Here is a 14,296-nt window from a genome sequence, read left to right on the forward strand (position 1 = left end):
CTCTCCCGTCGTTCACAACAGTCAAGCAAAGCTCCCTCCGCCGCACTCCGCCATGACCGGCACCTCCTCGATCCGCTCCGCAGCTGTCCCACCTCTTGTGACCCACACTGCCACGGGCCCCGACGTTGCAACCCATGCACAAAGAAAACCAAACCCGATCCAGGTCATTGCAACGCCACCGCAGAGAAAAACCAACCCCGATCCCGGTCTCCTGCCACACACCGCCATCGAACAAGAAAAACAGTCATCAGAGCTAGATCTTCGCTCCTGTTTAATTAGTAAATGTTTAGGAGTCAAAAGTCAAAAAGCGTTTAAAATAGAAAATCCAGCATAAAAAGAAAGATATGGGTTTCTCCATACCCAAGAGGAATCCGATGAATTCCTCCATCTTTTTCTTGCATTTATTACTCATTTTAATTGTTTGATTACCTTAATTACAAATTTCTTAATAACTTTGTTTATGTCACTAAATACTGAAACTGAAAGTTCATGAAAAATTCATTTCATAAGAAACTGAAAGACAAAGTAATTACTGTCCAAACGAGGCGTCAAAGTTTTGAAAACCAATGGTTTTTTAACAATCTTTGGGCCATATATTGAGGCGTGATGCTCTTTCTAAGGAAGCCTGATATTGGGCCCATTTCTCATTCGAGAACCCTCTCAGGGCAAAACTCAAAATTTTCAGTTTCCCGCCGAAAAAGAAAAGGGAAACGACGCACCTTATCTTTATAACCCAAAACTAAATAAAAAATTGATTAAAAACATAAATAAAATTTTAAATTATAAATGGCGCTTCGGTGTAAATGTAGATCAGAGACTCGCAATTAGCGATTCACTTTCGTTTCTCTTTCACTTAGAAGCATCTCGCTTCTTCTTCTTCTTCTCGGTTCTCAGTTAGGTTTCAAAGATAAACGAAGGCTCCGAGTCGACTCGGTGAAATTGGGGATGGAGCCGCAGGACGACGAGTCCATGGCCGATGGCTCCGACACCGCTCGTGGAGCGTCCAGGGGCCCAAGGCTGTTCATCAGAGAAATGGTCATGAGGAACTTCAAGTCTTACGCCGGCGAGCAACGGGTCGGTCCTTTCCACAAGGTTAGGGTTTTCCGGCGAAATTTCCTTTGTTACTTACTTAATTTTGTAAAATTGGAAGCTAGGGATTTTGTTTGTGCCCGTGAAATAGGAATTTTAGGTTAGGTTTGAAATTTATTTTGTTTATGTCAAATAATTCAAACATGTAGGGATTGAGTGAGCTGCGGAAGCTGGTTCTATTTGTATTTGTTTCAGTTAATTTATATATTTACTGATGTAGTTTTTATTTTTATTTTTTATTCAGAGCTTTTCTGCAGTTGTTGGACCAAATGGGAGTGGTAAAAGCAATGTGATAGATGCAATGCTCTTTGTATTTGGAAAACGAGCTAAGCAGGTATATTGATGCTCCTTTGGGTTTTTTGCATTCTTCTTTGAATTTTGTTTTACTTGTTTTAGGAGCCTAATTGTGCAATGTAATTGTCTAGATGCGACTGAACAAAGTTTCGGAGCTTATACATAACTCCACGAATCACCAGAATCTGGATAGTGCTGGAGTTTCTGTTCATTTCCAAGAGATCATTGACATGGTACTTTACTCTTTTCATGTTACTCCACAAGTCTGATAATAATTGAAAAAAATCAATCAATTTACTCTGATATGTAGTAATGATAATACGGTGATTTACAGTCTTGGCTGCATTCCTATTTTCTTCTTTATCAGGTGGGAGCTTAAGTTGTTAAAATTTGATGATTTTTTCACACTATATTTGCAATTATTACAGGATGATGGAGAATTTGAAGTTGTTCCAGGAAGTGATTTTGTAATTACTAGAATAGCATATCGGGATAACACCTCCAAGTATTACATCAATGACCGTGCAAGTAATTTCACTGAAGTTACCAAGAAACTGAAAGGGAAAGGAGTTGACCTAGACAACAATCGTTTTTTGATTCTTCAGGTTTGATATTAGACATTCTGCTCTTCTAGTTTGTTTAAGGTTGTTATATTAAGAGTTTACTTATGATTACTATCAGGGTGAAGTTGAGCAGATTTCACTTATGAAGCCAAAAGCTCAAGGATCCCATGATGAAGGTTTTCTTGAATACCTTGAGGACATTATTGGGACTAACAAATATGTTGAAAAAATTGATGAAGCATATAAAGAGTGAGTACATTTGCCTGTGTTTTAGTTCATTGAAAAGTTTTCATATTTTAACATTGCTCTTGAAAGCACATATTTTAATTTAGCCCCACATTTTATGTCTACTTGTTTGATGCAAAGCACGTACAGTTTTTGTTAGTTTGCTAGAAAGTGAAAGCTATGGAAACTTGTCATGCATGCCTATTTTACAGAACAGATGGATATTTTTAGAATTTTTCAATTCAATAAGCACCAGAAGCTAAAATGAATGTGAATATAATCCCATGTGTTACTTATCTGATACATAACTTGGTGGCTTTACAAACTTTGGTTGCTGATGGGAACACTTTCCCCTACTTTTTGCCAAGATATTTGAAGGACAGATATTCTTTTGCTCATGCAGAATTCTCATGTTTCTAACTGTGCATGGTGTTTGATCTCATAGGCTAGAATCCCTTAATGAGAAGAGGTCTGGTGTTGTGCAAATGGTTAAACTGGCTGAGAAAGAAAGAGATGCCTTGGAGGTACGTATGTGCAGCATTGATAGGCTAGCTTCTGATATGTTTCATTCACTTTCTGACATGTCATTGAACAGGATGTGAAAAATGAAGCGGAAGCCTATATGCTGAAAGAGTTGTCACTTCTGAAATGGCAAGAGAAAGCCACAAAATTGGCTCATGAAGATACCACTGCAAAAATGGCTGATCTAAAGGAGAATATAACTAGCTTAGAAGAAAATCTAAAGACCGAAAGGTAAGTCGTGTTGTTAGTAAAGTTGATTTAAAACTTACTTTTACTAAGGTGCTCAGTTATTGTTTAGGGAGAAGATCCAGGAGAGTAATAATGCACTGAAGGAGCTTGATTCTGTCTACAGTAAACATATGAAACAACAAGAGGTTTGGTTTACAATTCTACATGCATTTTCTGTTGTCACAAACCAAGCCTATAACTATGATATGTGAATTTCTGATTTGGTCATGTGACCAAAACAATTCTGCATTGTCAAGATATGACCAGATTCTGTGTTCTGGTTTCATTGAACTAGGAACTTGATAATGCCCTCAGAAGCAGTAATGAAGAATTTAAGGAGTTTGAAAGGGAGGATCTTAAGTATAGGGAAGATCTGAAGCATAAGAAGATGAAGATCAAGAAACTCAAAGATAAACTTCAAAAGGTAAGGAAGAGAGAGAGGGCGACATTCTTTAGTTCAAAGGAATAGATATAAATCTTACCTTTTGTTTTAACTACAGGACTCGTTAAAGATTGCTGACACAGAGAAGGAGTGTGAGGACTCGACAAATCTGATCCCAAAACTTGAGGAAAGTATTCCGCAACTGCAAAAACGATTGTTGGATGAAGAAAAAGTCCTAGAGGAAATTCTAGAGAATTCAAAAGGTGATTTCTTTTCAATTTTCATTGTTCAAAATCTTGAAATTTTCTTTGTTTTAACAGCTTCTGCCAAATCAGGGCTTGTGGTAATATTATTGCATACTTTTAATTTTACTTTGATGAAGTTAGTACGATAAACACTTTGTATGCCAGCAAAAGTCATACATGGTATTTACTTCGGTTAGGTCTAAATGTAATGGTTTTGGGGATTGTTTGCATCTTAGTGAGATAAGGGCAATGAACTAATCATTAAATCTCTTTGATATTACCACCCCGGATGCTTACTTATTTCTCTCAATGTCTGTTGTAACAATGTTTTCATCCTTGGATGTGGTGCTCTTTCAGTTCCTTTTTCATCTTTAGTATCTGTTCTTCATATCACCGATGCAACCGTGTACCTAATTTTCTAATCCGTTATATGCTTTCCTTCTTTTCCCTCTTTTCACAAGCAGTGGAAACTGAAAAATATCGCTCTGAGCTTACAAAAGTTCGTGCTGAATTAGAACCATGGGAAAAGCAACTGATTGAGCACAAGGGGAAACTCGAAGTTAAATGTACTGAACAAAAGCTTTTAAATGAGAAGGTGACATTGCTATATTCACTCTTCCTTTTTCTTTTTTTCTTTTTTCTTTTTTGATGAGTAAAAGCATGAACTAATGGTGACACTGCTTCTCTAAATATGCTTAACCTCTTCCTTTATAAGTTGTATATAAATATTGGTCATGTGACTATTAACTAAAATTTCTTTGTCTTGCCACTTAACTTATCAATATTAGTTTGAGTATTGAATTATATTGCTAAAGGAAAATGTTAAAATTTCAGCATGAAGCTGGTCATGCAGCTTTTGAAGATGCTCGTAAGCAGATGGATGATATATTGGGAAGGATAGAAACAAAAACTGCGGGCATTGCAAGGATTCAAAGCGAATTAGAAATGAGCAAGCGCGAAGCAATGGAATTTCGCAATGAGGAACAAGTCTGTATTATTAATCTTTTTTAGTTTCTTTTGATTATTTTTTAGTCATTCTGTTGCATAACAAGGGATGTGGTGATAACATGTTGTCTCTTGCAGGAATACATCAGAGAACAAGAGGCTCTCATTCCTATTGAACAGGCTGCAAGACAGAAGGTTGCAGAACTGAAGTCTGTTCTGGATTCTGAGAAGAGTCAGGGAACAGTTCTAAAAGCAATTCTACATGCTAAGGATTCCAACCGGATACCGGGAATATATGGACGGATGGGCGATTTAGGTGCTATTGATGGTGAGTATTCTGTGCATTGAGGGTTTCTGTTAATTGCTAAAAACTTGTGTTTGTGTTCTGAAAGGCACGTACTTCACATACCTCTTTATGATTGGGAATTGAGCTTCTTTTGTTGTTGTTGTTATGACCTTGTGTTCGCAGCAAAATATGATGTTGCCATATCAACAGCTTGTGCCGGACTTGATTATATTGTGGTTGAAACAACTATTGCAGCACAATCATGTGTTGAGCTACTCCGGAGAGAGAACCTTGGAATTGTGACTTGCATGATATTGGTATTCCTCCATCTCACAGTGTCATGTAGAATTAATCATAACATTTATTCGTTGTTCTAAGCACCTAAACAACTTTCTTGTGGGAGGTGGTTTGTAGGGCAGTTCCATTGAATTGGAGGATATTTGTTTAAAACTTTGTAAACTAGCTCTTCATAACTTACCAAAGAGACCACTTAGAACGAAACAAAGTGAATCTCTATAGACTGCAGAGTTTAGATTGAACACATTTTCAACATATTGGACTGAGGCAGGTTGCAATCATTTCAAATTTTCAATACTACTTTTAAAACATTAGGTTTTACTCTGAGGTGTGAGTTAATGCATAACAAATGAAGGTTATGTCTGGTAGCCACTTTTTTACTAATGGCAGGGAATGCAGTGCAGGATGTTTTTTTTTGGGAGTAATGAGACTCTGACTTTAATATCTCAGGAAAAGCAAGCTGATCTCTTACCAAAGTTGAAGGAGAAGATAAGCACTCCAGAAGGAGTTCCTCGCCTTTTTGATTTAGTTAGGGTGCAGGATGAGACAATGAAACTTGCTTTTTATGCAGCATTGCGAAACACTGTTGTAGCTAAAGATCTTGACCAGGTATATTTCAATTTTTGCAATGATCTCTTATATGTAGGTGAGTTTTAATTTGTTTTGAAAATAACTCCAAACTTATTTTTGATCTGATTATCTCTGTTTTCACAAACAGAATTAGTGATCATTTATGTCTTACTTTGCATCTTAATAAAGTTTATTTTAGTCGGGCAAGCTATTAAATGGCACTCTCAAATGTTAGGCAACACGAATTGCATATGGAGGGAATCACGATTTTCGGCGAGTGGTAACACTTGATGGTGCACTATTTGAAAAATCTGGCACTATGAGTGGCGGGGGAGGTAAGCCACGTGGTGGCAAGATGGGCACTTCTGTTCGTGCCACCAGTGTGTCAGGAGAAGCTGTTGCGATTGCTGAAAAGGAGCTTGAAGCCATGGCTTCTTCATTAAATAATTTGCGCCAGAAAATTGCTGATGCAGCAAGGAGATATCAAGCCTCTGAAAATGCAGTTGCACGCTTGGAGATGGACTTAGCTAAAAGCCAGAAAGAGGTGATTGTTATTATGGATTGACCAAGGAGGTGTATATCTGAGTTGAATTTTGTTTTGATAAAAATTTTCTTTTTGAATAGATTGACAGCCTGAATTCGCAACATGATTATCTTGAGAAGCAAATTGGTTCCCTGGAGGCTGCATCACAGCCGAAGAAGGATGAGCTTGAGAAATTGGATGAACTCAAGAAGCATATTGCTGCAGAAGAAAAAGAGATTCAGAAACTTATACAAGGGTCTCAGCAGCTGAAGGAGAAGGTGTGGAACTCATTTATGACTTTTGTACTTGCAAGTAGTAGCTTGCTTACTTAGATTGAACAACAAAATACAGTCATATGTTGTAACATTGATATGTGGTTTATCTTTTGGCTTACCATGTCATTGAATTTTCAATTTCTGAGAATGACTGTTAGAAATTGCTGAGAATGATTGATACATTTGCATGCTTGGAAATTATAATATGGTGTTGTAAATGTATGCACACATACATACAAAAGTACATACACATTTCTTATTTTAAGGTCTGATTGACTGACTGGTTCCTGGTTGCCTGTGTTTTTAGGCCACGAAACTTCAGAGCAACATAGAAAATGCTGGAGGTGAGAGGTTAAAAGCACAGAAGTCAAAAGTCAAGGATATTCAGTCTGTAAGTATATGCACCACTATGAAATACCTGCACCACTGTAAGGGAGTGTGTTTCCTAACTTGTGCTTCTCATTGTCAGGATATTGACAAAAATAACACTGAGGTTAACCGTCGCAAAGTCCAAATTGAGACTGGCCAGAAAACTATAAAGAAGTTAACCAATGTGATTGAAGAATCAAAGAATGAGATAGAACGACTTGGTAAGGAGAAGGAAAATCTGTCTGGCAAGTTCAAAGAAATAGAAAAAAAGGCATTTGAAGTTAAAGAGAAATACGAGCGAACACAGAAGGTTTACATTTTTTACTTTATTCTTATGCAACCTGGTCAGTTATATGGAAAGAAATGTGTCTTACTGCTATATGATTTTCTTTATCTTTTGCAGCTGATTGATAATCATAAAGATGTGTTAGATAAAGCGAAATCTGACTATGACAATATGAAAAAGACTTTGTATGAATTGCGGGCATCAGAGGTACTATGATATAAAATGCATATCCTTATGGTTTTTTCTACTGTACTGAAATTAATACCATTGTGAAAATCCACTAGTGGCATCTAGCCACAAAATCTACAAAAATGTGATGTGCGAAGCAGTAAGCACAACCGTAGAATTTCTAGTTTAGTGGTGTTAGCTCAGTGGTTAGAGCACCCACTACCTAAGATCGAGGTCATGGGTTCGAGTCACCATGGGGGTAGGAGTGAAATCCTTTGATCCTCTTTAAAAAAAGTAAAAAAAAAAAAAAAAAACTGTAGAATTTCTAGTTGGATTTGTAGTCGGTCTCATTATATTTCCTCATCATATTTGATCTTGATCATTATTTGTATTTCATAGTCCCAAATATGTCATTTCAGATTTCTGCAATTATCTATGTTATGTCTATTTTATCCGGTCATTGTTTTATTCCCCATTAACACCTTGAAAAATATCTGTGTCACAGGGTAATGCTGTTTTTCAATTACAAGAAAAGAAGAAGGTATACAAGGAGCAGGAATTGAAGGGAAGGCATTACAATAAAAAGCTTGATGACTTGCAAACTGATCTTATGAAGCATATGGAACAGTACGTGAATTGAGAAATCCTTGTTTAGAATGGTGTATTTGACATTTTAACATTTTCTATGTTACCTTGTTTGCAGGATTCAGAAAGATTTAGTGGACGCGGAAAAGCTTCAAGCAACCCTAGCAGATGAAATTCTTAATAACCCTTGTGACCTTAAAAAGGGCCTTGAAATGGTAGCACTTCTGGAAGCACAACTGAAAGAGATGAATCCGAATCTTGATTCAGTCGCAGAGTAGGTCTTCCCTTTATATTGGCTGTATTATATTTCTGATTTGATTTTGTATACACAGAGCTCTTCTAACTGCTTCAATCTAATAGGTATCGGAGAAAGGTCTCATTATATAATGAACGAGTTGAGGATCTTAATAGGGTCACTCAACAGCGTGATGACATAAAGAGGCAGTATAATGAATGGAGAAAGAAGAGGCATGCCACCTTTTTATTTTTATATGCATTGCCTCTTTTCAAAGCTGTAACTTTAACTGAACTGAAATATTTTGATTTGTGTAGGTTGGATGAGTTCATGGCAGGATTTAATGCTATATCTTTGAAGTTAAAGGAAATGTATCAGGTTTGTCGGCTGTTACCTCTCTGTCTCCAGTATTTTATGGACTCAATGTTTCTACCTTTCATTTTGACAGTACAATCTCAAAAAGAATATGTAGTTACAGTTCTATCTCTACTTTGTTTAGTTTTCTCACATCTGTTTCCTAACTTTTGTCATATGCACATAGATGATTACACTGGGAGGTGATGCAGAACTTGAGCTAGTGGACTCTCTGGATCCCTTCTCTGAAGGTGTTGTTTTCAGTGTGAGACCACCAAAGAAGAGTTGGAAGAATATTGCAAACTTGTCTGGTGGTGAAAAGGTACTCTGGATATTTTCAACTCATTGTTCTTTGACTCCAGTTGCAATACATATGAATTCTATAACGTTGCTACTTTCACTGCTTGCAGACATTGAGCTCATTAGCTCTTGTTTTTGCACTGCATCATTACAAGCCTACACCTCTTTATGTAATGGATGAAATCGATGCCGCCCTAGGTACTTTTAATGATTGCTTGAGCAGTTTATGTACGTTCATTCTTTTGGCCAACATTCATCTCATCTATATGGTTATGGTTCATGTGGTTTTGCAGACTTCAAGAATGTCTCTATTGTGGGTCATTATGTAAAGGACAGGACCAAGGATGCACAGTTCATAATCATAAGGTTAACTGATTGGTCTTGCTGAAGGGTAATTACTGGGTTCACAGCTATGGACTTATTTAATATGTTCTTTTATGTTTTATGCAGCCTTAGAAACAATATGTTTGAGCTGGCGGATCGACTTGTTGGGATATACAAAACTGATAATTGCACAAAAAGCATTACCATTGATCCAGGGAGGTTCGTGGTTTGTGAAAATGCAGCTGCTTGAAGCAATTTACATGTCGAGATCAAAGACAGTATCAGGCCACAATCATTTTCTTACGGCCCTGTATATATATTAAGTGCTCATGTTTTACTCTGATGTTGCTACTGTTGGTGGCTTTTGATTTAGGTTGTGAACTCAAATATTATATTTTTCTCAGTAAAATGCTTTGGAGCTTTTAACTATGGCTTCTCGTAGCGAGTCTTATTATCTGATTGCTTTATCTTTTAATTGTTAGGGCACAAAATAGAAATCATAAATATGTAAAATTAGGTAACACTCAATCTTTTATTATTGAAAATCTAGTAAAACACAAGGGATAGCAACGACAGTATCAGATCTTCAACTTCGACAGTTGGTCTGTTTGGGACTTCTCTGCAAAACAGTAGAACTCACTTGACGTTGAGGGTGTGTCTGAAAACACGAGCTTCCATATCTCCGAGAAGGCTTCAACTATGACACCTTGATAATGGCGCGAGTTCAAGGTCAGGAAGCAGTGTAGCAGCTCCTCTAATTCTCTTGCCTCGAAAATCTGCTTCTCCATTATCATCTCCATCATCGACTTCTTGAAGTCCTCGAACGGATCCTCCGACTTCTTCACCACTGCCAAGCTCTCCTTTACCATCCCTTGTCTCCTGCACACTCTCATCGGCTGGAACACCGACTTGATCTTCCCTATCTCACCAGTTGATGATTTCTCTGCTTCTTTCCAGTTCTTTGACACGCCTCGGTTCAGTCTCCTAACCTTGTAATTGCTCTTCTTCGTTTTGCTACTTTGTTTGTCTGATACCTCGCTTATAGTCTCAAGCACAGCTGAAAAGTCTGTCGAGAAACTTCTCGAAGAATAGATTGGGGTTTCGCTCTCTTCATTCTCCTCTTCGCTGCTAAACCAGCGTTTACTGCTTTCCGATGAAGGAAGACTGGCTTTCGCTTTCGGTTTCTTCCTCCTCTTCTCATTGCTGCTCTTGTTCTTCTTATCGTTGTAGTACTTTTCAGTCATCAAATGCGGCGTTGCATTAACTTCATACTCTGGTGATTCGATGCTGGAGTACAAGAGGTCTCGTGTCCACGACCTAGACCCGCTGCATCCGCAACCGACCGCCGTGGTGCCGGAAGACACATGGCGCTTGACGGAAGTGTTCTCCGGTGTTGATGGTGGTGGTCCCGGCAGGATGATGCTGGGGTAGTCGATGTCCTCGACTTTCGGGTTCATCGGGGACAGACGGTAAATTGCTGGAACGACCACCGAATTATTGGGGTTGTGTTTAGGACGGCAAAAGTGGATCATAGGAATAACTCGAGGGAATTTGAGCTTGAGCTTGAAGCGTTTATCCATCGTAAGTGGAATTGAGATTGCCAAGTCTAAGCCTCGGAGGGTTTTGAGGTTGAAGGCAGCTTGCAGAGTGGGGGATGCTAGAAGGATGATTTGGTCTATATTTATTACGACTGAGGCCGGCCATAAACAGAGACCTGTATGAATATATCATATATGAACATAATACTAAATCCAAGTGCTGAAAGCTACGCGGAATTCCGTAGCGATTGTTAGGTTCGAAGATGGGTGTAGTATATGGTTTGTTTGTAATAATCAAATTATTGGATGATCGAATGAAATTCTATAGCAGCCTCAGCATGGTTGAACTGGGTGTGTGGGTGTATACAGTAGTACCACTGGTACGCGTATGTTGTTGTTGACGAATTCCATGCAACACTCAAACTGCAAAGACTTTATCAGCTAGGGCCATATTTACTGGGTGGGGATGGGACGGGATGACCGTGATCCCAAACCCAAACCCAATTTTTACAACGGGATGGGGTTGTCTTTTTTGAAAGGGAATCCCAATCTAATCCCGAAGTATTCAGGACAGGACGGGACCATCCCGATCACCAAAAAAAATTAATGATCTCGTCCCATATCGCCCTGGATGGGATGGGACGGGTTCGGGATTTTGAGTTCAAATGCCCAACTCTAATAATTATAGGGTCCTTGACCCAAAACAAAAAATTGAGCAAATGTATTCCCACTTCTCAAACTGCAAAGACTTTACCGGCTAATGTCATATTTACCGTTATGAAAAGAGAACATTAGGGGTGGGCATGGGATGGGATGGATGGGCCAGGATGACCATAATCCCAAACCCAAACCCAAACCCAATTTTTACAACTGGATGGGATTGTCTTTTTTGAAAATTAATCTCATCCCCTCCCATCTCTTTTGGTTTTGGGTTCGTTCGGGATCATTCAGGATCATCCCATCATCCCATGTTTAAATGATTCAACTTAGCATCAAATCAATTATAATGATTTATTCAAAGTTTAAAATAATTAAATACCAACATATACGAGCATTATCCGTACAAAAACTATCAATCCAAACCTTATGGCTTTACAAAACTTGAAATAAGTCAAGAAGATTGAGTAATTGGCAAATATAAATATTAAAAATGATCACAAACAACCTATCAAAAATTGACACATATATTAAAATTTTAATTTAAATTATAAATTAATTATTTCGAGATGAGCTCGGGATTGAAATTACAATTCCAATCTAATCTCAAAGTATTCGGGACGAGACGGGACCATCCCTATCACCAAAAAAAATTAATGATCCCGTCCCATATCTCCCGGGATGGGATGGGACGGGTTCGGGTTCGGGATTTTGAGTTCAAATGCCCAACCCTAATAATTATAGGGTCCTTAACCCAAAGCAAAAAAATTGAGCAAATGTATTCGCACATACCCCACCAATAAAATTATATTCATACTCACCCAATTTAAAGTAAAATGTCAATTTACGCTTAAGATAAGTAATAAACTACAGCCTGCCACTCATCTCTATCTCTCTCTCTCTCTCTCTCTCTCTCTCTCTCTCTCTCTCTCGTCAGCACCATCGAGGCTCAAATCGGTCGGGCATCGAGGCTCAATTCGTAGTCGTGCAGCACGGTTTCCACTCAGACAGTGCAGCACGGTTTCAACTCAGACAGTGCAGCATGGTTTCGAATCAGACAGTGCAGCACAATTTCAACGCCGACGTGCAGCATGGTAGTCGTGCAGCACGGTTTCGACTTCGAATTTTAATTCCAGTTTCTGACTTCGACTTGCAGCACGGACTTCGACTCTGACGCTGACAACCAGGCAACCGTTGAGTTGGATCTCTCACAGTGCAGGTCTACAACCGGCGAAGAAGAAGAAGAAGAGAAGGGGAAGCATATCAGCAACAGAGGCCAAGAGCTTTTCTTTGGATGGTTTGCTCTGATTTGGTGCCCAGAGCTTTTCTCTAGGTGCTCAAATCAATTTCTTTTTTTTTTCTTTTTTCTTTTAGTAAAATTGGGGCAGGCGGCCCAGAATGATAGAAAATTGAAAGAAAAAAAAGTTCTATTGAGGCAATAGAGGTTTGTTAAAGGTCTATTCGGAGGGCAATTCCATTTCGGCGATCGAAAGTTCTATTGGAGGGCAATAGACGTTTATTGAGGAGCAATAGAGGTTTCTTGCCCAAAAAGCCCTCTTTTTAGGCAATAGACGTTTATTGGGGGTTAATAAACCTTTCCGGCGACCTATGAGATCTCCGACGACCCCTTTGGAGACCTCCGGTGAAGTTTTTTGAGAATCCCTGTGGGTGGTGGCCGGTGACAAGAATCCAACGATCGTTGGCAGAAATTCGGCAGCCGGTGACGGGACTCTGACGAAGTCCCTATGATTTCTGTTACATAGAAAGGGGTGAGGGTAAAATAGTCTAAAAAATAAACAAAAAAAACAAAAAAATAAAAAATTTAATGAGATATTAGGAAAGAGCTCCTTAGAGTGTTTTGGATAAGGGGGAATTAAAAAAACTTAATTAAGTAGGAAAAAATATCTAAAATTGAGGTAAATAGACAAAAACTCATAATTATAAAGTTACATATTATGATCCAAGAGAACTTGGTCCCCTACGTGGTCTCATCAGCCCTTTGCACGCCTCTTATTTGTTTAGTGCTTTAATTTGTTGGTTTATTTTTGTATAAACTTCTTATAATCATTTTAACAAACATCATCATATCCCATTCTTCTTTCGTGCACACATATATTACTGTTAACTTTTAAATAGCTGAACACGAAAAGAAAATGGTGATTAGCTTCACCACGACCACTAGATCCACCAGTCTTGTTAATTAAAATTACATGATCATCATTCTAACTCGTATTGATGTAGAATCCAGCAAATAAGTTAATGAAAGGTGATATGATATAATAAAACAGACTTATTAGTTTATATATTCCGTTCATTTTCCACCTAAAGTTCTAATTAAGTTAAGGAGCAGTAGGCAACAAATTCTTTTCACGACCCGACAGCCAGATAGAGTACAATTGTAAGACACGTGTATAGTGCAAAACAAAACAGAAAAGTTTGGATTTCTCGACCTTATGACTTGATCTATGAAACCTAGCCGGAAGGAACAATAAAGCATAAAAAAATCAGAGTCCGCTTTCGTTGCGCCCTCAGCTCTCATAGATGACTGTTGAGCCCGCAACGGTGGAGACCTATAGAGAGTTAGAGATGATGGAGTCACTTGTGACATCATATATATATATATACAGATCCTATCCAGAGCGGAGCTCCGCTTTGAAATTAACGTGTGAAGTTCGAGTTTTGGGTCACTTTTCGGTCGCATATCCACATCTCGACCGTTCAGTTTTTAGGTACTAGTGTATAGATCGTCTCTGCAAATTTTCAGAAAAAATGATGATCGTTAAGGCATTGATAACTGCCTTAAAGCTAGTACGGTTCAGGTTGACAGATTCAGTCCGTCCATTGGTTTAAGCGAGTTAGATACCTTAACGATCATCAATTTGGCTGAAAATTTGCAGAGATGATCTATACACTAGTACCTAAAAACTGAACGGTCGAGATGTGGATATGAGACCGAAAAGTGACCCAAAACTCGAACTTCACACGTTAATTTCAAAGCGGAGCTCCGCTCTGGATAGGATCTGTATATATATATAT

General features: G+C 38.4%; 2 protein-coding genes across 3 annotated transcripts; one reads left to right on the plus strand and one right to left on the minus strand.

Moving 5' to 3' along the window:
• Positions 1-783: 783 nt before the first annotated feature.
• Positions 784-9,491, plus strand: LOC112168918 (structural maintenance of chromosomes protein 4). 2 transcript variants are annotated; one of them, XM_024305851.2, is made up of 28 exons: positions 785-1,092; positions 1,334-1,423; positions 1,515-1,616; positions 1,812-1,988; positions 2,065-2,195; positions 2,617-2,695; positions 2,767-2,924; positions 2,992-3,067; positions 3,217-3,345; positions 3,422-3,566; positions 4,013-4,143; positions 4,383-4,535; positions 4,632-4,821; positions 4,963-5,096; positions 5,527-5,685; positions 5,882-6,190; positions 6,271-6,447; positions 6,752-6,835; positions 6,914-7,123; positions 7,217-7,306; positions 7,773-7,894; positions 7,971-8,126; positions 8,213-8,320; positions 8,405-8,465; positions 8,629-8,763; positions 8,852-8,939; positions 9,035-9,107; positions 9,192-9,491. In XM_024305851.2, exons 1-28 carry the CDS (start codon positions 946-948, stop codon positions 9,313-9,315), a joined length of 3,738 nt encoding a protein of 1,245 aa, XP_024161619.1. In that variant the 5' UTR covers positions 785-945; the 3' UTR covers positions 9,316-9,491. The 2 variants fall into 2 exon arrangements, with proteins under 2 accessions (XP_024161618.1, XP_024161619.1); XM_024305850.2 differs by having other exon boundaries at positions 784-1,092; positions 8,213-8,465.
• Positions 9,492-9,583: 92 nt separating this feature from the next.
• On the minus strand, positions 9,584-11,062 carry LOC112168919 (transcription repressor OFP8). The gene has a single exon (XM_024305852.2). It carries the CDS (start codon positions 10,643-10,645, stop codon positions 9,644-9,646), a length of 1,002 nt encoding a protein of 333 aa, XP_024161620.1. The 5' UTR covers positions 10,646-11,062; the 3' UTR covers positions 9,584-9,643.
• Between the last annotated feature and the right edge of the window lie 3,234 nt (positions 11,063-14,296).

Source organism: Rosa chinensis, chromosome 6, assembly GCF_002994745.2.
Source record: "Rosa chinensis cultivar Old Blush chromosome 6, RchiOBHm-V2, whole genome shotgun sequence".
Lineage (NCBI taxonomy): Eukaryota > Viridiplantae > Streptophyta > Magnoliopsida > Rosales > Rosaceae > Rosa > Rosa chinensis.